The sequence below is a fragment of the Tachypleus tridentatus genome, chromosome 9, assembly GCF_004210375.1.
Source record: "Tachypleus tridentatus isolate NWPU-2018 chromosome 9, ASM421037v1, whole genome shotgun sequence".
Taxonomy (NCBI): domain Eukaryota; kingdom Metazoa; phylum Arthropoda; class Merostomata; order Xiphosura; family Limulidae; genus Tachypleus; species Tachypleus tridentatus.
The window spans coordinates 25126925-25150018 of record NC_134833.1 but is presented as its reverse complement, the minus strand read 5'-3'; the positions used below and the strand labels follow the sequence as shown (position 1 = coordinate 25150018).

The window sequence follows — 23094 nt, the reverse complement described above, 5'->3', positions numbered from 1 at the left end:
GGGATAGCCAAATATACCATATCATATCATAGCTGTCTCAACTGAGATAGCTTAAGAAAAATTGAAAGAGATGGACACTCATGAAGGTACTGCAGAAACAGAAACTAAAGTGTAGCTGCCGAGCCAGTGCCACTAACAAGACTTGACAATGTGTTGGAGCAAATCGTAGTTATTACCTTGTATAACATATGACTTGGAGGGAAAGCCTAGTGTTGTAAGCCTGTCTCATCCTGACAGAATGCATTCATTGCCAAAGCCCAAAGGTGACGTATTGAAGACCAAATTCTCAGTAATTGAGAGTTTCAATAAGATCCCAACCAATCAGTCAGAGTTACAAAATGAGTATGTGTGTGCGTGCGTACGTGTGTGTGTGTGTTTTATAGCAAAACCAAATTTAGCTATCTGCTGTGTTCATCAAAGGACATCAAATTCTCTGATTCTAGTGTTATAAATCTATAGATTTATTGCTGTCCCACTGGGGGACTAAGTGAAAGACATTGAAAAACAAAAACCTTACAATGCAGCATCTATTCTGTTTGGACAATCTGTCTATGTTGAGATAATTGATCTGCTACCCGCAGTCATTACCCTTGAAACAAATCAAGCTAGTATGATATGATAGGGGTGATCCCAAGAAAGGAGATCCAAGATTAAAAACAATGAGTCCTGGACCAATGAGAAACAAATAGCAGAGTAACCAAACTGTCAGTCTAAAGCCTAATGATTTTCCCCTAAATAAGCCCAGACCATGAGGCATAGCATTTTGAAGAGAAAGAAGGACAAAAACATTGTATAGGGAATATTCTTCATCCTTGCATACGCCCTGGAATCACAAAGATGGAGAATGTAAGGAAAGGAAGAGTCTACCCAGAGGTGTATAACTAATATATGTTAAACATATTTCAGTTTAAAATAGGTATATTCTAACAGTTAAATCAGCATTTACTACTGGTAGGATCTTCATATCTCATCATGTTGATTTATTTTGTGTTCTTTCTTACCTACTATAATATTCAAGGTAAAGAATTCACCAAAAATATTGGGCAACATTACTCACTTCTTATGTAAAATACAGATTTAATTAGAGGGATTAATTGCAATAATACATTGATTTCTTTTTTTAAGTTTATTTGTGACTTGTACATTAAAAGGAATCTGTAACCAAAAATTTTTATGTGTATATAGTTTTAATATTATGACTTAATATATAGCATACTTTAACCAAATTTGGCAGACTTTTAGTGAACATTAATTTTCATTTGTACAAAAAGAATATGTTTTAATGAAATATTTTTGCAAACAATTTGTCCATAAATTAATAACAAGTGTTTTACTACTTTCATGTAAAGGTTCAACATACTTATATCTCAAAACCCTGTCTTCATTTTGTAAATTCTACAATCCTCCAAATAAATATAAAACATTTCATAGTAAGACTATATTTAATTCACTGTTACCTCTACCCTAACAGTATATTTTATTCTTCAGCCAGTAAACAAATCAGTAAAAGTTATAAAACAAGAAATAAAATGAGGTACTTTACCAACTTAATGGTTACTGTTCATAAGATTTTAAAGTACTCTTGAGAGCCTCAACTGTTGGTGGAGGCAGAAAATGTAACAGAGTTCCAGAAAAATTGGACGAATACACATGTAGTAACAGATGGTTATAGCTGAGAACCAGAATGTCCTGACATCCATGATGGGCTAATAAGCTTTTTTTGTCCCTTTAAAATGTTTTATAAATTTGTGAAATTGCACAAAATTCTGAAGCAACAGCATGAAATAAAACTTTAGATATATAATATGTTAAGTATTAACTATATTCCCACACAGAAACATGACAAAGTACTGAATCAAATTATTTTAAAACAGTACAAATCCATGTACCTATTACATATAATAATAGAAATAGGAGAAACATAAAAGTAACACAAAAAGGAGTTAAAAACAAGGATAACTAAAAATTGAATTTATTAATGGCACAAACCATTATAATGCAAATGATAAAACAAGTGCAAACATGCTCTACAATGCACAAGTACATTTTGAATGTGAATCCCATACTTTACATAAACTGCTGCCATACAGTTTATCGATGAATGATTGTGATATATTGTTCCAAGTATTTAACACTAATCTCCAATAAAACAAACGTTCTTGGTTATGTTTTGATCATCTCAACCTTTGTAGAAGCCCAAATAATATCATCTTAAACATAATTTCACCAAATTTCTGTATGGTTGGACCTTTGTCTAGTTGGAAGGTGAAGATAAATCCTCAACCCACTTTTGCTGATCCCCACTGGGCTTTACTTTAGATGTTGTAAACCAACTATACCATTCTACTTTCTATCATTGGTTGTCAGAAACAGAGCCAAGTGATCAGTGGTATTTGGTATTCTGTTTTCATGAGTCATTTAAAATAATCATAAAGTTTAAGACTAGAAAAATGAAAAGAAACAAACAAGAAATACTTCACTTCCTTGAGAACTTTTTTTATTTTTCCATTAAAAACATACAAGGCTGTTTAATCTATTTCATAAAAATAGTTTATCTCAAGAACTAAAATAAAGACTGCATTTAACATTAGTTTAAAATCTCAACTTTATTACTAAAAATAACGTATTTGTTTTTCTAACATATTCAGTGACTTACCTTCCTGATTGAAGCTACGATACTTAACTCTTTCTGTAAGAGATTTCATCACAACTACATCATTTTATGTAATCTTCAATGATGTTTTGCTCGTCTTCCATCCACTATTCTTACATTTTGATCCAAACCGTTCTATACGCAATGTATAAGCAGAGATTCTTTACAGCTGTCGAACTTCGAGAAAAAAAATAATAATTTTCTACATACGTAAAACTGGTCATGAACGAAAGTAGTATTGAAATTTTCTTTATAACTAATAATACCAAAGTCATTATATATATTTTTAATTGTAATATATTTTTTTTATTGTAATAAAGCAACAAAATTTTATATGAAACAAAACTTCCAACCACATCTTCACATTTTAGATAATACGCAAAAGCATCTGATAATTGAAAACATTGTTTAATTATATAATTATACAATTAATGCTCTTAAAAAGAATAAAAACTTAATTACATTTTTTGTCTGATATAAAGAGTTAAGTGACAGTTAAATTACAAGTTTTTGTCAGTAGTTATATGTGGTAAAGATTTGTATTGTATTTAATATATTAATAAACTTGCGTAGTTTAATATCCGCACTCTGAAAAAGTAACGCTCATTGTACATACTTTCCATAGCCTTACTTATCGTAAGTTCTTCAGCTCATAACACTGATAAACGAAATAAGTATTACTATATCGCTTACTTTTGCCTCACCATCCTACTTATTCAGATTGATATTTTTAAAGAAATAGAAAAAGAAAATAGGACTAAAAATAAATGGTTGTTCATGTTTACTATCGTACAAAAGGAAACCGATATATTTTACTGTTTTGGTTAAAATAACAAGAAGCTTATTTTGTCTGTCTTGATTGCGTTTGTTTTTAAGTGTATCCAGGTGCATACTTTAATGTGTCAGTTTTAATGTTAGATTTAGAATTAGAGTGAAGTAAACAAAAATATATTTAAAGAATGTATACACAGATCGTGAATTTTGTAGAAAACTACTTGTTCACTGTTCGATTGATTTAAATTTCGCGCAGTGCGACGCATATTTCCAAAGTATCTACCTCTGCGTTAAATAACGTGTTTGTCAAAAATATTAGAGCAGAATCAAACATAATATTCTTTAAGTAAATATAAAATATATATGTCTGTGTGTTTGTGGAAAACTGGAAGAATAAATCATGAAGAACAATAATTGTCAAAACTCAGTGATGTATATTTTTGTCCTTCGTGCTCGTGAATTTATAAAAACGAAAAAAATGAAATGATATACAGACATGAATAGGGAGGAGTTTGGTCAACCTATTGTAACTTATGTAATTCAGAACGGGGAATAATTTTCTTCACTATTGTGTAATTGTTGTCCAAGTGTATTGTATTAAGTAAGTAAGTGTTATGGAGAGTTTTAATTAGTTTTTCCCAAGTTGTCGACTATCCTCACACACTTTAAACGAGGTTTTACCAAGCTGAATAATGTTCCAGGAAAATTTCAATGAGCTTTCACCAAGTAGATAAGCTTCCGAAAAATGTGAATGAGGCGCTATAAACCATAAAAGTATCTCGGAACAGTTTCAACTAGGATTCATAAGGTACATAAGTGTCTTGAAACAGTTATTTTGAACGAAGTTTCACCAATCAGGTAAATATCCCGAAACAGTCTGAATGAGGCATTATCAAGCATAAAAAAGTGCTGGAAAAGTTTAAATAAGGTTTCATCGAGTTGGTGAGTGTCCCGGAACAGTGTAAATCTATCATCGTGTTGATAGATGACCAACAACTGTTTCAATGAAAATTTGTCAAACAGGTAAATTTCACTGAATACTTTGATGCAATAACTAAGTGACGTCTTCAATAAAAATGAATATTGAATTTTCCCAACTCACACACTGGACAAAAGAGAGAAAGAACTGATACAATAGAGCCATGCTTCAATCGTGGTCATTAAAGCACCATATAGATGTGTATATCTTGTTATTATGCATTTACGGTGTCTAGTAATAACACAATAATGGTTAAAATATCTTTTTTGCACTCAGAAACATAGCATACAGATAATTAAAATGTTTTAGTGACATTAAAATCATCAAATATTTGAAAAATGTTTTCTTCGTTTTCATTTATAACACTTATTATTACCACTATATACGGTAGAGTAATATATATAATAGCTATTGGAAATAATATACTATTATGGAGTGTATTTGTGATTAATATCAATAAATATGCTGTGAATAATTTTATAATGCTTATTTATATCAATATATAGCGTAGCAAAGAAAATCTTTAGTAGTTACTTGTATTATTAAATATTGATGTGGAAAATATTTACTATAATTTATCAGTAGAAAACTTATAACTTTTATTATAATTTTTAGTCTGATCAAACATTGTTGTGGATATGTTTACAATAGTTTTTGTAAACATGCTTGAAGAGATCTTCTATAATAGTTGTTAGATTCACGGAGAACATTTGTAATAGTTTTGGTGTTTATGAATAGTGCTTATGATAATTTTAGCACGTGTGAACTTGTTGTAATTGCAGTTAATTACACTTCTCAGGAAGTCTCAGAAATTAGAAAAGTGTATAATAATAGAATTTCAAAATACTAAATTTGTCATATTCACGACCAGGAGAAATGCAATGAGCAAAACGCCGCAATAAATATGGAGGATATAGTGGGGTAGAAATATCATTATTACACACTATTCTGATTTCTGGAAATCCCTTATGGATTTAATCAATAACATATTGCTTTAATATAATATTTCTAACATAATATCTTATGACAAATATAATTAATTATAATTTATTATTATTATTATTGTCAATAATATTTAACAGTGGGCTAAAATTTTTGTGGTCTCAGAGAGAGGTGTCAGTTAAAAGAAGCTAAACAGAATATGCAGAGCTATTTCATTCGGCTGGCTTCGCCATCTGGTGACGACGACCCTGAGAAAGAGCAACAAGCAGTGATGGAAATGAAAAGTAAATCAAAGTCAAAGGCAAAGAAGAGAAAAGAGGCTTTGTCAAACTGTGAGGTATAATTAATAGTATTAGAATATTCTAGCTCTCACTTAGTCTTAAAGTTTCGTTTTCATGTAAAATAATTGAATAATTGATCAAATATATTGATATTTCTTAATTTCTTTCTGATCTGCATTTCATCAAGACAGATGGTTAACATTCAGAATAAACCTTTAAAATATTATGCGATATGATCTACTGATATAAGTAATGTTTTCTGAAATTAACCACTAGAAAATTTTATTTAATATTTATATATTTATAATTTCAATATTGTTGCGTGTTTGAACACAGAGCTTCATATGGGTGTATATTTTTATAATGTTTACCTTATTTACGAACAGAGTTTTGTTACTAATTTTAAAACTATTTTACGTATTGAATTACATAGTTTTGGTCACTTAAAACCACCTCAGTTAATATTATTTTACACTAATATATAATATGAAATGCATGAAGACTCTTTGTCTTGTAGATAATATATCAAGTCTTGAGATATAAGTAAAACGTCACCACTTAACATATAATATTATGCATCAATACGTAACATAAAAGTCAATTCGCCAATTTTAGAATTAAACTCAAACTCAAATAAATGTCTTTCTAATTTCAATACGTCTAAACAACAATAGTGATCAAAACAACGCGTGCATTTAAAAAGTACTGATGAACAAATTTTCAATAATTTTGTAAAATGATGGAATAAATAAAGTCGTCAATTAACTTTGTTAAGCTCTAAGTTAAAAACTAAGATCATACTTATACTAAAATATTTAAGGTATATTAAATTTTTACTCTTAGAATTTTGGTATTTTTCTTGTGTTCCCTTCAACCGTTCCAAAAGTTCTTACGTCTCTGTTCGTTTTACAATTTTGTCAAATCAAAATTATACTAAAACGTTGATACAATCTTCATTAAAAGTGTTTAAGGATTAGTAAAAAACTTCACAGATTTCGCTTGTAATTAATAAAATCAGTTTTAGCACTGCTTACAAACATTTTATAAACACGCCCAAAATAAGCAAGTTATCTCAAGAAGTTTCGTCAAGAGAAATGAAATATTCATTAGTAAATATAGCTTTACGTTTTACAGTATTTTATTGTTTGCACTTATGTTTATTTGCATCTATGCTAAGAAACTGCATACTCGGCCGTCTTCCACTGCCTATCTTATATTCGTTTGTTTATCATTCTTTTCTCAGAGAAGTTGTTTCCACTTATTAGTAACACAACTCATTCTCATTTTATGATTACTAGAAAGTTCCATGTAATTTCAAATTTACATTATTACACAGATCAATAAAAATTACTTTAGAAAGCTACAGAATGTGAGGATCAGTAATTAATTCTAAAGTGAACCTTCTAGTGTTCAATAATTAATGGCTCGCTGTATTTTTTTTTCAGAGGCTTGATAGTGTAGTGATTCAGGAACTAAGTCAGTATCTTAGTACAGTGAAACAATTTAGACAGAATTACAGGACTAAGCATCACTTTTCTACACCTTCTTGCAAACAATCTCCACTGGACGGGAGTGATCACTTCGACAGTGAAAGTGCAGCTTCGACAGTATAGAACTATAAAAGTATAGGACAAGCCATCAAGTTTCTACATCTTCTTTCAAACAATTTCCAGTGGATGGAAGTGACGACTTAAACAATGAAAGCGAAGCTGCGATTGACTCTGGAAATGGTTTAGGGGTCGCTCTAAACCACCTTGCGTTTGCTCACGATTAGACTTCAGTGAAAGTTTTGTCACACCACAGTCAGTTTCTTTGAGCGATAAAGAAAGTGTCACACCCACTGGAGGAAAACCTTTGGGAGATTTATTCCTGAGCTCAAGACTTGGACGTCGGTCGGCATCAAACTCCTACAGAGGGTCATCTCAATCACGACCAATTTCTCCATCTCCTGAACAAAATACCTATCTCTCAAGCACAAGATACCGAACCCTCTACAGTTTCTAAAATAAATATTGAAGTTTCCTTTCCCACCCAAAAAAATGAACAATCCACCATCCCAAATCAAAGTAATAAGGCTCATTCCAAAATTGAGTATGGTAATATAACCAGATTAAACACTGTGAATGGTATAGAAAATCCTGCTTTTCTATGTGATGCTAAGACTTCTTCACAGCCGTCAGAGATGGAACAACATTCAATCTTGAAATTCCTCAAAAAAAATCTGATGCCAAAAATTGTCATACAGCAAGAATCTGACTTGGATAACACACAGAGTCAAACAGAACTCGAGAAACAAAGCAATAAGAAATCTGTAAAGGGGGTAGAGACAAAAGAAACATAAGCAGGTGTGTCCTAGGGGAAGAGTGGGAGCAGAAGTCGAAACCTGCAGTCATAGTTTTTGTAAATCTATATGTTACAAAAAACAACAGATCTGGCAATAACTACACGTCTCACTCGAGATCCCGAAACACGTGAAAATCAGCAGGAGAAATATGCATGCGCATCAAATGAAGAACTGTAGTTAAACCAGTGAAATATCATCTTGTTCTGGGAATATCAGGACACACATATTCACACAGTGAACGACAATCACAAACCGTCGAAGAGCTTAAGAGGTCGAGCACTAAAAATGTCGTAGCCATGACGTCACTTTTAGCATAAAACGACGACTTGGAACTATAAAATAATGTAAAGTTTTGCCTGATGTCATGCAAATATGTGTTCTTCCAGTTTGTGATTTCCTCAATAAACCATACAATATTTTTGGATTACTACAAATCTCATTAAATCCATATTTTATGAATTATATTAAAACATTATTCCATTTGAACATTTATTATAATTTAAGTGGAAAATTTACATGTTTTATAATACGAATTCAAGTAAAAGTACGGTCGCTAAGGGCTCTAAAGAATACATAATGTTGTGTACTGATGTTCGGTGTTTTACTTAAGATCTCACGAAAAAATTTTAGTCGAATCTTTCTCTCTTTGCCTTTAGTTAAAATGCTTGTAAAGGTTTTCATGCAATCAATCATGTATCCGTATAACTATATATACATTCCTTGACAAAAGTAGTATGAAACACCGAAATTAATAACCAAAGTTTGTATTTTTCAACAACCATTTTCTACAATTGAGAAAAAAATTCAAATATCACAAACGAAATGTAGTAAAAATCGCTAATATACTTCAGAGAAGCAACAAACCACCGACATTTGTGGAAACACAAGGTCTTGTAGCAATCTATCTGGTTTCTATTCTTTCACTTTACACTGACAAGGTTCATTCAGTTAATCCCCATAACCTTGATAATAAATGAAATAGAGGTTTGTTATTCTCCAGTAGCGATTAAGCAGCAATAACATATTTTATCTCACATGTATTGTATGGTTCTTCAACAGTTTTCCATACATATGAAAGGCGTTGAAAAATACTCAACTTATCTTCAATACGTTTGTAACCTGAATAACATGTGAGTACAAAACTCAAACGTTAACTTTTGTTACAAATATTTCTGAGATAATACTTGTACGCTCTAAGCTACATTTTAGATGGAAGAATTGTACTTTTAATAATTCTAAAATATTAGAGATATTGCTTATCACGAAATCCTATTTTTATGAAATCATTTTGATTTTTTACCGAATCTTAAAATCCAAGGCTCGAGTGCTCACAATGAACATATCAAAGATAATCCATTGTTTAGTTTTACGCTAAGACAACGAACAAGCATTTTAAATCAAATGACAACCAAACAGTCCAGCCTCCAAGTTTTGTTCGATGTCACCCCAGCTTCAACCTTTATTTTTCAATTACATCTAAGATATACAGATGTATGTTACACATTAGAATGTTTTACACATTATTAGATATCAATTTGTGTTACTCAATAATTCTAACACTTTCTGAAACATAATCTTTACTTCATTATTATATGGCAGTTTGTTAAAATTAGAACATCCTCACATCTTTTACAGGGATCATATTTATTTACAACTAAGAAGAAAAATTACTCTCAGCCTAGTTTTAAATGAGTAAAAAATCCTAAGTTTTATTCATGTGTAAAGCAAAAATGAACAGATTTTTGGATTTGGTTTTATTTATAATTAACCTAATTATCGTGATATACAACGTAAATTGAATTGTTCAAAAATGTTTATGTATTTTTTATCTTCAAAGAAAGAAAAAATATTAACAAATTCGTGTAATTACTGTGATATAAAGTTTATATCAATGCCAGTGCAAGGTTTGTGAAATGAAACAAAATGTAAATAAATTTATCTTTGTTAGCTGTAATTTTAAACATTATTATACATGGTGTTTGGGATTTTAAAAGATGATTAATTAAATAATTGTTTTCTATATTTCTTATAAATATAACCACTGTAATCTTGCCTTCTTAATTTAAATAACTTCACATCGTTGATTTAAAATTATACGACTTGGTTCATATTAGATAAAGAAGTTTCAACATTTTCAACTAAGGTAATTAAAAGTTATATTTTGGTATGGTTTTCTCAATCTGTATTAAAGGTTTGCCCACCTCCACTAGACTTACCTTTTTAACCTTGAAGTTGGCTGCTCTATGGGAAAGAAACACGAAAATAACTTCCCAGAACGAATAGTGGCAATGAACAGAAGTTTTGGAATGTTCAAGATCTCACTTTAACTGCAGGTGAATGTTTTGAACAAGACCAGAAGAAATGCAAGCTTATTAGTGTGAATGAGAAAATAAATAGATCCAAAATGGGTTTCCAGAATCGTCCCAGTGATAAAGGATTATCTTCGTGAAAAGGTCAGCTCCGACACTGTTACTGAGCTTGATAGATACCTTAAACTTATACAACAACGTGATGCTGGAGAAACCATGACAGGAGCTGCATGGATCCGCCAGTTCATCAGAAATCACAAGAAGTATAGAGTAGATTCGGTGGTGAACGAAGAGATAACCTACGATCTATTAACCACTATTGACCAGATTCAAAAAGGTATTCTCCAGTGTCCTGATTTACTGGGTTGAAAGAATCAACTTTATGATTGAATCCATTGCTTTGATTTCAACACGCTAGAATGCCGACAAACGATAATCGGGGATTCTTAATGAGAGAGCTGAAAAACGGAAAAGTGAGAGAGAATTGCTTATTCCACTTTCATCTTCTTCCAACTGTTCTCAGCTTATCATTATTGGAGACCTCAAAAGATCACACATCACTTGAAGAGCTATCGCAGAATTTATTCCTCTCGAAGTTCTTCATAAAACAATTCATCATAAACAAAGGGTAAATCATTTAAGTGTACTCCACCTGACGAGAAATATAAGAAGTTCGATTCCCAACTAGAATGGTTAGAATTTTATAGTCTAATGTTTCGGGATGGTTGATTTCTCTTCTTGTTCGGTCATCATAACTTTCTGCCATTGCCTGCCATGACAGTCATGGTCTGTGAGGTAACATCTTCTTACTGGAGAAGATGCACTTAAAGCCATCATTATTTGACCTAAGACACACAGCTGATCGTGCATAAACTTGGAATCTTCCAAACAAGAGGCTTGTATTATAGTCTGTAAGGTACAACTGGCTTGTCCAATCACTGAACAATCCTCATAAACATGGTTTGGTTTAGCTTCCTCTCTTGACTGATCATCACCTCCAGGTGCTTCTAGTTTTTGAGTGAAAGGGTCAGATGTGTTTCTATCTTTAAATGTTGGAGTATTAATACTGGCTTGTTTTATCAATAAAATTGATAAAAATATACATTGGGTGATTCTGACAGATTAATTCATCGGGAACAAAGAGTGACATAGTGATACCTGAATGTGGTGTAAGCTTATAAACCGGTGCAGTAAATACCGGAACACCAAGCCGCGGAAACATCCCTACAGTTAAGTAAGTTTCATCATCTTCTAAAGCTGCTAACACTTCTTTCCTTCTTTTTTTCATGTTCTCTTCTACCTCACTAAAACACTCCAAAACATCTCCATACGGTTCTCTTGGGCAGCTTTCTAACAACGACTCAAGACATTCTTCTGTCCACAAACCAGCTGAGATTTACTATTTTCTTTCAAGTGATTAAGATCCTCGGAGCAAGTAAGCTTAGTCTCCCTGTTTTAACTTCGTGATTCAACTTTATTACATGTCCTTCAATCTCATTCCCCCACTTGAACGGGTCATTTCTGTTCTTATTCTGGTTATAAATGTAAATAAAAACTGTTGACAAGCTAATGTCCTTAGTTTAACGAAATGATTTAAAGATTCTTTCCACGACAGAAAATGGGGATTTTCTAGAAATCTCAAGGTACGGAATCAGTCTACGACTTGTAGCCTTGTGTAAACACGAGACTACGTTCAGGAGGTCAACTGCGTAGTATGAAAAAAAAGCGTTGCGTTAGCACTGTTTTATGTCAGTCACAGTAACCTTTGGCACTGTGTTTATAAGTGTTTACGTCATACACAAATCTGCGAAAACGAATATACGCAGTCCTTTAAGGGGCTACAACAACAAATGGCTTAAGTACTGTATAGATGCGTGAGAGAGACATTTGAGTATTCTTAACACAGCACGATAAAGACACGCATGTTAGAAACGACTTGGCTCGAACGTGGTTTTAGAGTCTTTTTATTTTTAATGTGATACGTAAGTGGAATACAGAAAAGATGAGAAAGTTAGGTTATATACCATAAGTAATTTGATCGATAACAACTCCTATACTGTGACCGAGATCTGTGAATTCAATAATTTAATTCACACGATTGATAACATACAAAAGCTGGACGAAACAAATAAATGAACGCTTTAATAAGTACTTTAATAACATAAATGTTAATACTTCTTGACGTTCCAATATGAATACTGTGAAATATTAATATTAAAGCTGTTCGTTTCGCCGGCTGTACGTAACAAAACATCACAAGGATACGAGTCAGCAGTGATACATGAAACTGTGTTCTCGAAGAATGCGAGTTAATCCTCAACATATCCTTCCCAAACGTGTATTTGACTACTATAAAGAATTCTAGCACTTTCTACTTCTGACTATTTCTGCAAATAGTTAAATATCAAACACATATCAATACAATCTAAAAGAAATTATTTTTTTCACAAAGCAAACAGTACACATATAGTTAACATAATAATAGAAATATCTTAATTATGCAATACAGATTTGTAGGGAATAGATCACTTCTAACGTTAAAAATGTTTAAATAATAGTGAGAGTTTTTCTTGATAACGAGAAACTTGAAATAAAAATGTATCTCGAAAGGGCTGGTATTGGTATTAACAATTTCACTGATAAGGAGAGAATAATGTTTCGACCTTCCGAGGTCATCTTCAGGTTAAGAAAGAGTTTCAATATGACCATTGATGAAAACATGTCTCAAGGAGGAGAGTATAAACAGGTACTGTATTTTAGGGGTCCTTGCAGGTGGATGTTAGGTTATTAATTTGTATAGAATAAAGGTGTTCCTTTACATTGGTTTAATTTTGGTTTTAGTTACTATATAAGTAGGGCTTATTTGACAATTAATTAGTAAATTGCCATTGCTATATAACACTGAAACATGGATTCATATATCTGAGACATTGTACAGAAAAATCACTAAATGTTATGAGTTATCTAGTACTTTACACATTATCAATCACAATGTACATTTCACATTCTGTAATAGTTTAGTTTAATAACTATTCACACATTTCTCATCATATAACTAACTTGTTATAATAATTTAGTTTAAGAACCCTTAATAAGTTATCTGTTTCTTTGTAATTAATCTTCTATACTGGTCAAATTCAACAACAATTAATAAGATGTTTTCTTATGTAACTAATCTACTATTACAATATTATCTTTCATATCATAATTGATGTACTTTAACGATTTACTTCATTAATGATTAATACCTTTTCTTTTATTACCAATACGCATTTTTGTCACTTAACTAGTTTCCTGTAATGGTTTAATCCAGCAATAATGACTGCACAGTCTTATATTGGAAGACTACATTAAACTTACATTACAGGTGTTATACATTACCTTTGTACACAATAATAGGATTTTGTTTTTAATTTTCTAGTGATTGTATAACAATAAATTTACAATTCTGACACTATTTTTTTCAGTTCTTTTGAAAGACTATGGGTAAAAGTTAAAGAAATATAATGTGTCAAGAATAATTATCTTAATTAACAATCAATGTGTTTTGGTTGTAATTATATTTTTTTTATCAGTACTATTAAATGTTAATTCAAACAAACAAAGACCAAATAATATTTTTAAGCTATACTGTTTAACAACAGAATAATAACAGCAAAAAGCAAGAACAATATGAACATAATAACACAGTAACTTCAGAGCATAGCTGTTCAACTATAGAATCATATAGTTCAGTGGTACATAATATTTCAGGTACTGTGTTGCTGTGATTCTCCAGATATAAGAAGAAACATAAAGCACTAGATGTCCAGGATTTCAATATGTTTTAATCATTGTGTAATATAACAAACTAAAGAAAAATGTTCAGCTTTTCTTGCAAGACGATTATATAATGCTACAACATCCAGATGTTGGGGTTTTAGGTCAGAAAGACATGAATAGAATTGTTTCGATAGTGCAATATTACGAAATATTTAAGTACTATAGTACTTTTACTAATCTTAATTAAAATACTAACTTTAGGTAAATCAATTTTATTCCTAACAAAGTAACACTTTAATGTGAAATTCTATGTTTAGAAGAGGTCTGCACAGGTATTTCTAAACAAGAAACAATTCTTTTGAAAGTACTGTAGTATCCATATGTCACAGATAGTGTGGGTAGAGGTACTTTAAGTACAGTGACTACCAAACATATTCATGACACTTTATCCAGCATCATCTTATGAGATACAATGTGCAGTGAACATAAGAGAGATCTGAAAAGACATTAACATTCTTAAACTTTGTCTTTCCAATACTAATAGTAATAAGGTAAATTATTATTGTAGACAAATGGTAAAATATTAAATTTCCTAATCTGCTAATAAATTTCTCAAAATCATGAAATGTGGAATGTAAAGCTTAATATCTGTTACTTTATTTATTGTTTGTTCATAGTGTCAGAAACTCACATATACAGATACTTGAGGAAATGAGATATTTCTTCAGCGTATTTAACAAGATCTGACTATCCAAAGGCTTCACTCAGCACATTTTTAAATTTCACATTTTTAAACTGAAAATGCTACTGTTTTAAAACTTTATTGCAATAATTTAACACAGAATCTTGAACTTATGTTATCCTACTACATCTGGAATAACTTTATATAACAACCTAAAAGAAGCTTATTAAAGCTTACCATATTTGGAAAAAGATCAGAAGTGAATTCTTGAGATGGAGACCAAAATGGTTCATCACTAGTATGTACTTCTGTAATCATCATGAAAAGCAACGTCACATTGTTGAAAGAATTGTACTTCATTAGTCTTAACAAGTTCCACTGAAAATTAGGGGTTTTATATCAATTAATATAAAGTGTAATTAACTAAACATGAGACCACTGCATGACATTTCATGACATTACTGACACCAATACATGATATCAGTGTATGACAAAACTTCACACAACTGTACTGAACTTATGATTAAATCAATCTATAATAACGTGACCTTACCTGGTTGTACTGAGGTTAAGATCAGCTGAGTGTATCACAAAATGACTTTTCATATCTGTACTGAAGTTCCAATTTATTCAATGTATAACAAAGTATGAGCTTACCTGAAATGAAATAGAAGCCATTTTAACTGATAAGATAATATAACTTCATATCTAATTAGTTAGACACAAGATTAGCATATAAAAAAGTATAAATTTATCTATACTGAAGTAAAGGTCAGATTAGTTGATGCATTCTAAATTTCCTTTACTTGATAATAATTTATATCAAAATGTGAGTTTGTGTGTACTGGAAATAAATGTCATTTCAGCAGTTGTACTGTGTATTTATTTTCACTGAATCAGATTGAGGTAGAAGTGAGATTAGTTTGTAGCATAATATGATGGTATCTGTACAGAATTAGAAGTGAGAACAGTTATACAGTATGATATTACTGTACTGATGAGGATACAAAAATTATAGTTTATATTATGAGTTACCAGCATTCAAGTGGATATGACAACAGCTGACCTAATATTTTATCACTGCATCAATGAGGATATGAGGATTATAGTTTATACCCTGACTTAACTATACTCAAATGGAAGTGACAACAGCTGACTTAATATTATATTACTGTACTGATGAGGATATGAGAAAATAGTTTATTATATCACTTAACTGCACTCAAGTGAAAGTGAAAACAGTTGCCCTAACATGATATTACTGTATCAATGAGGATACAAGATTATAGTTTATTACTTGACTTAAGTGTACTGAAGTAGAAGTAACAAAAATTGGCCTAATATATTACTATACTGATGAGAAGATGAGGTTATAGCTAAGAATTACCTTACTGTACTGACGTGGAAGTGAGAATAGTTTACTTAATATCTTTTGTACTGGTGTCAAAATTAATTTGCAGTTTTTAACTACATAAGACCATACCTTTACAAAAATATATGTGAAATCAGTTTGTATCAAAATATGACCTTACTGCACAGAAGTGAAGGTTATATCACTTTGTAACATATGGCCTTATTGTAGTGTATTGAAATGGTGATGAGACCAATTTATGAAATGACTTTACTGTACTAATGTACAGATTAGAATATTTTATAGAATAAATAGCCTAATATGCACTTAACTGTACAAATGTGAGAGATCAATTTCAAGAATAATGTGATCTTACCTGTCTCAAAGTAGAAGAAGTTTGCTATAAATAAGTGGAAGCAAGATATGTTTAAAAGATAATATCACCTTTCTGTTCAGAAATGAAGCTGAAATCAGTTCCAAACAAATTATTACTTTACCACTGAAGTGCAAGTTAGATCAGGTTACAACAAAAATGAAGCTATCTGCTCAGTATTAGATATTAAACCAAGTAATATATTGTGTCCTAACTTGTATAATATTATGAATAAAATGAGGTTATAACATAATGTTTAGGGACAACACAGGCTCTTTGTTCATCTCAACTATCCTATCCTCTGAACTAAAACTATCAAATAAATAAAATAAGATTTTAAAGACAACACTTTTCATTCATGTAGTTATCAAGCTTTCTCTTATTAAACTTATTTAAATTTACTACCACACCAATATCCAAAAGCAGCCCACTCTAAAGACCAACCACCCTGTTAGAAAAATACTGTCTCAGCTGAAGATGACTCCTACTTTGTACAAATTTATACTTGTGTTGCATAGACCTGCTATTCTTGCCATTAAGTAGAAGAATCTCTCTTTTAATCTCTCCTCATATGATAACCCCTTCATTTGAGGGACCATTGTAATAAACATCCTCCTGAACCCTTTCCAACAAATGAATCTCATTCCTAAAACAACGATTCCATGATCAAACACAACACTCCAAATCTGGACTAACCAGTGATCTACACAATGAGATTCTAACCTCTTTAGACTTGTACTCAATATTTCTGAAGACACAACCACGACATTAAAATCCTATTTGCTCTGCTACCACCAACGACACACTTCTTGGATGGTTTAAGTACTTAGTTGCACATTATGCAAAGATCCCTTTCTTTCATGGCACTAATAAGTTATTTCCATCCAAATTATATGTATAATTTTAATCATGTTAACCCACATGCAGTATCTTGTATTTACAATAAATCTACCATTTATTTGCCCAACTCACCAAATGATTTAAAACCTTTTGTAAAGTAGCAGCATCTTCCCCATAATTAGCAACACCTAGGACCTTGATATCATCACCAAATATAAGCGATTTGTGTCATTCCTTCATCTGTGTCACTGACATAAATGAAAAAGTGCAAAATTTCCAAGACTGAGCCATGAGGTACCTCACTTCTGACATTAATCTAGTTTGACTGAATTCCATTTACAACAACCCTAACCATTCAGTGATGTCGAGAAACCCACTTGTTGAGAAATTTATATTTATATTTATATTGAGAAAATATTTTCTCAACCCAAACGAGCCGTTTTTGCATATAAACCCTAACTTTTCTTTTATCATGTCATTCTTCTATCTAATTAGCTAACTTACACCTGAAGAAATCACTTTTTTACAAGTCTTTTATGGGGCACCTTGTCACCCTCACCATCATAAGCAGAAACATTTTCAAACAATGTCAAAAGAATTGTAAGGTAATATATTCCCTATCCAATAAAATTCTAAACCTTTTTTAAATTATTTTGCAAAACATTTTTCATAATAAAATGTAACTTTGTACTTGGTTAAGTGTGGATGATACCAGTTTATATTACACTGAAACTTTACATATAGTAAAGAAGGAGGTCAGCCTCTAAGTGAGAAAACTATTTAGGTTCCAGTTTCTGTTTCTTTTTTTGTCATTTCCTTAACACTATACTTCTCACAAAAAGTTGCTCTGATAAATACAGAGAAATTCTTGAGTTGAACAATGACTGATATTAAGTTGAAACTCCTGATCAAGGGTACAATTTTATTGGAGCAACCATATGAACTTCCCTGCTCCTTTTTGTTGGTGTTGAAGAATAGTCCATTGTTTAAAAAATGTAAATTAAGTCCTTTAATTTGTTAAACATTATACAATCTCAAAATCAACTGATTTTCCTTCATAGCATTCCACTACAGTTTACTTACCAATTACATAAATCTTTTACCACGTAAAAGTGTAAATAATTAATATTTTACTGATATAGCAGCAAACAGTAAATGATAGAACACACCTCCACAGTGAAATTTTATAACCAATTAATCATCAAGTTCATTAATTCTTAAAAAGCAGGAATGTTGTTGATAGTAGCATCAATTGATGATGGCCATCAATCAAGGGCATTTAACCAACTGATTATTCTCACAAAACTTTAATAGTTACAATTATCAAATCAAGGGCATTTAACCAACTGATTATTCTCACAAAACTTTAATAGTTACAATTATCAAAACTAGTAGGATTCACAATGCCCTTCAACAGGCAATTAAGTTGGGCTCCTAAGAACATATAGAATGTGACAATTCCAACTAGACTTGACTTGCAAAAGATTCCTTGCATTCAAAGAGAACCCAGAGTAAAAAAGTAATTGTCTAGCATTCTAAAGGTATTAGTAGGGGCAACAAAACCTACAAGATTCTCATTCAGCATGATAACAATCAAAATCTGATTGGTCATAGAAATGGGAAATAATGATCAGATGAATCTCTAAAAAAAATTTATCCCCTTCCCTGTCTGAAAATGTCTTGGGTAGAAAGAACCAGCCCTGGGATGTAGGTAAAATGATAAAATAATCCATGGACAAACAGTTCAAACCACTCTTACTGGTGATGAGTATGTGTCTGTGTGCATTTTATAGCAAAACCAAATTTGGCTATCTCCTGTGTCCATCAAAGAACATCAAATCCTCTGATTTAATGCTGTATAGCTGGGGGACGAAGTGAAAGACATTGAAAAAACAAAAACCTTGCAATGCACTATCTATTCTGTTTGGAGAATCTGTTTGTGTTGGGAAAATTGATCTGCTACCTGCAATCATCACCCATGAAACATAGCAAGTTAGTAGGATGATATGATAGGGGTGGTCCCAAGAAAGGAGATCCAATATTAAAAACAAGGAGCCCTGGACCAAGTGTCTTGGCAGTGAGAAACATGTGGCAGAGTAACAAAACTGATGATTTTCCTCTCAACAAGCCTAGACCATGAGGCATAGCCTTCTGAAGAGAAAGAAGGATGAAAACATTGTTCAGGGAATCCTCTTAATCCTTGCATAGGCCCTGGAATTCCTTACTGTTGGTATATGCACCTCATCTCTGAAGCAAGACATTCATTAAGAGATGCAATTCTGGATGTTGTGGAAGCAGAGGTACCCATGTATTTGTAGTATCCCAATTTAGTTACCTCTCAAGATGAAAAATGAACATGAATAAGGAAACTGGATAATCCAGGGAACAATGTTTGTGATCCCTTTCTTGCACAAAATTCTGGGCCCCATCTGTTAGACTTAAACTCTACCAATTCTTCTGTCACATAATTTGTGAACGCTGTACACAAACATTACTAATACCTGAAGCTCTCTTCCACCAACAGGAATCCTTCTCTTACAAACCTGATAATCTCACCTACCTTGTTACATAGGATAAAGAAAAGAAAATCACAAAGTTGGAGAATGTAAGGAATGGAAGAGTCTAGCCAGAGGTATATAACTAATATATGTTAAACTTATTTCAGTTTTAAAAGAGGTATATTCTGACAGTTAAATCAGCATTTACTAATAAGTAGGGTCTTCATATCTCATCATGTTGAGTAATTTTGTTTTCTTTCTTACCTACTATAATATTCAAGGTAAAGAATTTACCAAAATATTGTGTGACATCACTCACTTCTTATGTAGAATAGATTCAATTAGTGTGATTAATTGCAATAATACATTGATATCTTTTTTTTACATTTATTTGTGACTTCTACATTAAAAAGGAGTCTGTAACTAACAATTTTTAATTTTATGTAGTTTTAATATTATGACTTAATATATAGTATACTTTAACCAAATTTGGCAGACTTTTAGTGAACATTAATTATCATTTGTAAAAAAAATAATGAAGTATTTTTGCAAACAGTTTATCCATAAATTAATAAAAAATGTTTCACTACTTCAACAAGGATTTTAAGTAAAGGTTCAACATACTTCTGTCTCAAAAATCTGTCTTCATTTTTGTAAATTCTACAATCTTCCAAGTAAATATAAAACATTTTATAGTAAAACTATATTTCTTTCACTGTTACCTCTTCCCTAATAGTATATTTTATTCTTCAGCCAGTAGACAAATCAAAGTAAAGAGAAAAGTTATAAAATAAGAAATAAAATGAGCTAATTTAACAACTTCATGGTTAGTTTTCATAAGATTTTGAAGTACTTTTCTTAAGAGCTTCAACTGTTCATGGAGGCAGAAAATTTAACACATTTCGAGAGAAAATTGAATGAATACACAAGTAGTAACAGATGGTTATAGTTGAGAACCAGAATGTCCCAACATCCATGATGGGCTAATAAGCTTCTTTTTTTCCCTTTAAAATTTTTTATAAATTTGTGAAATTACACAAAAATTCTAAAACAACAGCATGAAATAAAACATTAGATGTTAAGTATTAACTATATTCCCACACAGAAACATGACAAAGTACTGAATCAAATTATTTTAAAAACAGTACAAATCCATGTACCTATTACATACAATAATGGAAAAAAGAATAAACATAAAAACAACATAAAAAGTTGGCACAAACCATTATCATGCAAATAATAAAACAAGAGCAAACATGTTCTAAAATGCATAAATATTTTTTTGAATGTGGATCCCATACTTTACATAAACTGCTGCCATACAGTTTATCGATGAATGATTGTGATATATTGTTCCAAATATTTAACACTAATCTTCAATAAAACAAACGTTCTTGGTTATGTTTTCATCATCTCAATTTTCGTAAATCCCATACAGTATCATCTTTAACACAGTTTCATTAAATTTCTGTATGGTTGGATCTTTCTTTTGTTGGAAGATGAAGACAAATCCTCAACTGACTTATGCTGATCCCCACTGGGCTTTACTTTAGATGTTGTAAACGAAGTATACTGTTCTACTTTCTATCATTGGTTGTTAGAAACAGAGCCAAGTGATCAGTGGTATTTGAGGATTGATTAATTTTGGCTTATTAACTGACCACATTCAACAAATAATAAGTTATCTTCTAATCAGCTGTAAGTTTCTGACAGACATGATTCTCACCAGGAAGCTAAAGTTATGTTGGCATATCTTATAATTACAGTTCTAGTGAATATACTGAAATAAATTCAAGATGAATTTAGCAATGCTATAAGTGAGTTAACTATATCAAGTGGTGAATCTGTCAATCCAAAACTGAAATTGAGAAATAACCAAACTTGATGTATCCCCCACAGCAAATTCACAAATTCTTGTCAGAATAATTGTTTCTTCCGTAAGGTAACAAACTTTTTCAAAACACCCAGTGTTCAGCTACAACTACCATTAAACCAAACAACTAACAGACGTCTCTTCACATTTGATTAGAAACACAGTCAACATCAACTTCTTACAACTTCCTTTGTCACTGAACTTTTACCTTTCCAATATCTGCGCGTTTAATGGCCACACCATATCTTGAATTAAATCTTATATTTAATTGTTGTATACCCACGTTTATTGTGACTGTTTGTTCTGTAAAACAACAAAGTTACAAGACCAATCTCTTCACAATATACATCTGTCGATAAGATCATGTAATACTTGCAGTGATTGCCCAGTGACAGTTTTTGAAATAATCGATTCTTTGTAATTAGAAAACTCAGATAAAGTTAATGTAATTTATTGAAATTGTCGTAATAGGACTATAAGAAATTATTACACTAAATCTCTTGTCATGAGTCATTGAAAATAATCATAAAGTTTAAGACTAGAAAAAATGAAAGGAAACAAACAAGAAATACTTCACTTCCTTGAGAACTTTTTATTTTTCCATTAAAAAATAGTAGGCTGTTTAATCTATTTTATAAAAATAGTTTATCTCAAGAACTAAAATAAAGACTGCATTTAACATTAGTTTAAAATCTCAACTTTATTACTAATATATTGTAGCTTATGTAATTCAGAACGGGGAATAATTGTCTTCACTATTGTGTAATTGTTGTCCAAGTGTATTGTATGAAGTAAGTAAGTGTTCCGAGAGAATTTTAATTAGATTCCCACAAGTTGTCGAGTATCCCAGAACATTTTGAACAAGGTTTTATCAAGCTAATTAGTGTTCCAGAAGAGTTTCAATGAGCTTTCACCAAGAAGGTAAGCGTCCAAACAATGTAAATGAGGTGCTATAAACAATAAAAGTATGTCGGAATAGTTTTAATTGGGATTCATCAAGTATATATGTGTCTTGAAAAGTTAGTTTAAACGAAGTTTCACCAAGCAGATGAATGTCACGAAACAGTCTGAATGAGGCATTATCAAGCAGATCAATGTGCTGGAAAAGTTTAAATATGGTTTCATCGGGTAGGTGAGTGTCTCGAAACAGTGTAAATGAGATGTCATCTTATTGATAAATGACCAACAACTGTTCCAATGAAAATTTGTCAAACAGGTAAATTTCACTGAATACATCGATGCAAAAACTAATGACGTCTTCAATAAAAGTGAATATTGAATTTTTCCAACTCGCACACTAGAAAGAAAGAATGGATACAATAGAACCATGCTTCAATTCTCGTCATTCAACCACCATATAGATGTGTATATCATCTTATATAAGTTTACAGTATCTATTAATGACAAAATAATGGTTAAAAGGTTTTTTTTTA

The 23094-nt window shown here is 31.3% G+C and overlaps 2 protein-coding genes and 1 long non-coding RNA gene across 3 annotated transcripts in view; all 3 read right to left on the bottom strand.

Annotated features, from left to right (window-relative positions):
- Positions 1–2705, bottom strand: part of LOC143227324 (uncharacterized) — a 63161-nt gene extending 60456 nt beyond the window's left edge. The window contains exon 1 of the mRNA XM_076458780.1: positions 2657–2705. Within this exon, the coding sequence (XP_076314895.1) occupies positions 2657–2705 (49 nt within the window). The remainder of the gene's footprint in view (positions 1–2656) is intronic.
- Positions 2706–10990: 8285 nt separating this feature from the next.
- LOC143227323 (glutamate--cysteine ligase catalytic subunit-like) lies at positions 10991–11570 on the bottom strand. The gene is made up of 2 exons (XM_076458779.1): positions 11441–11570; positions 10991–11325 (listed from the first exon to the last, which is right to left on the bottom strand). Exons 1-2 carry the CDS (start codon positions 11568–11570, stop codon positions 10991–10993), a joined length of 465 nt encoding a protein of 154 aa, XP_076314894.1.
- A 660-nt stretch (positions 11571–12230) lies between these two features.
- Positions 12231–22117, bottom strand: LOC143227043 (uncharacterized). Its single transcript, XR_013014841.1, has 4 exons — positions 21090–22117; positions 15280–15383; positions 14964–15034; positions 12231–12669 (listed from the first exon to the last, which is right to left on the bottom strand). It is a non-coding gene; the product is annotated as an uncharacterized LOC143227043 (long non-coding RNA).
- Between the last annotated feature and the right edge of the window lie 977 nt (positions 22118–23094).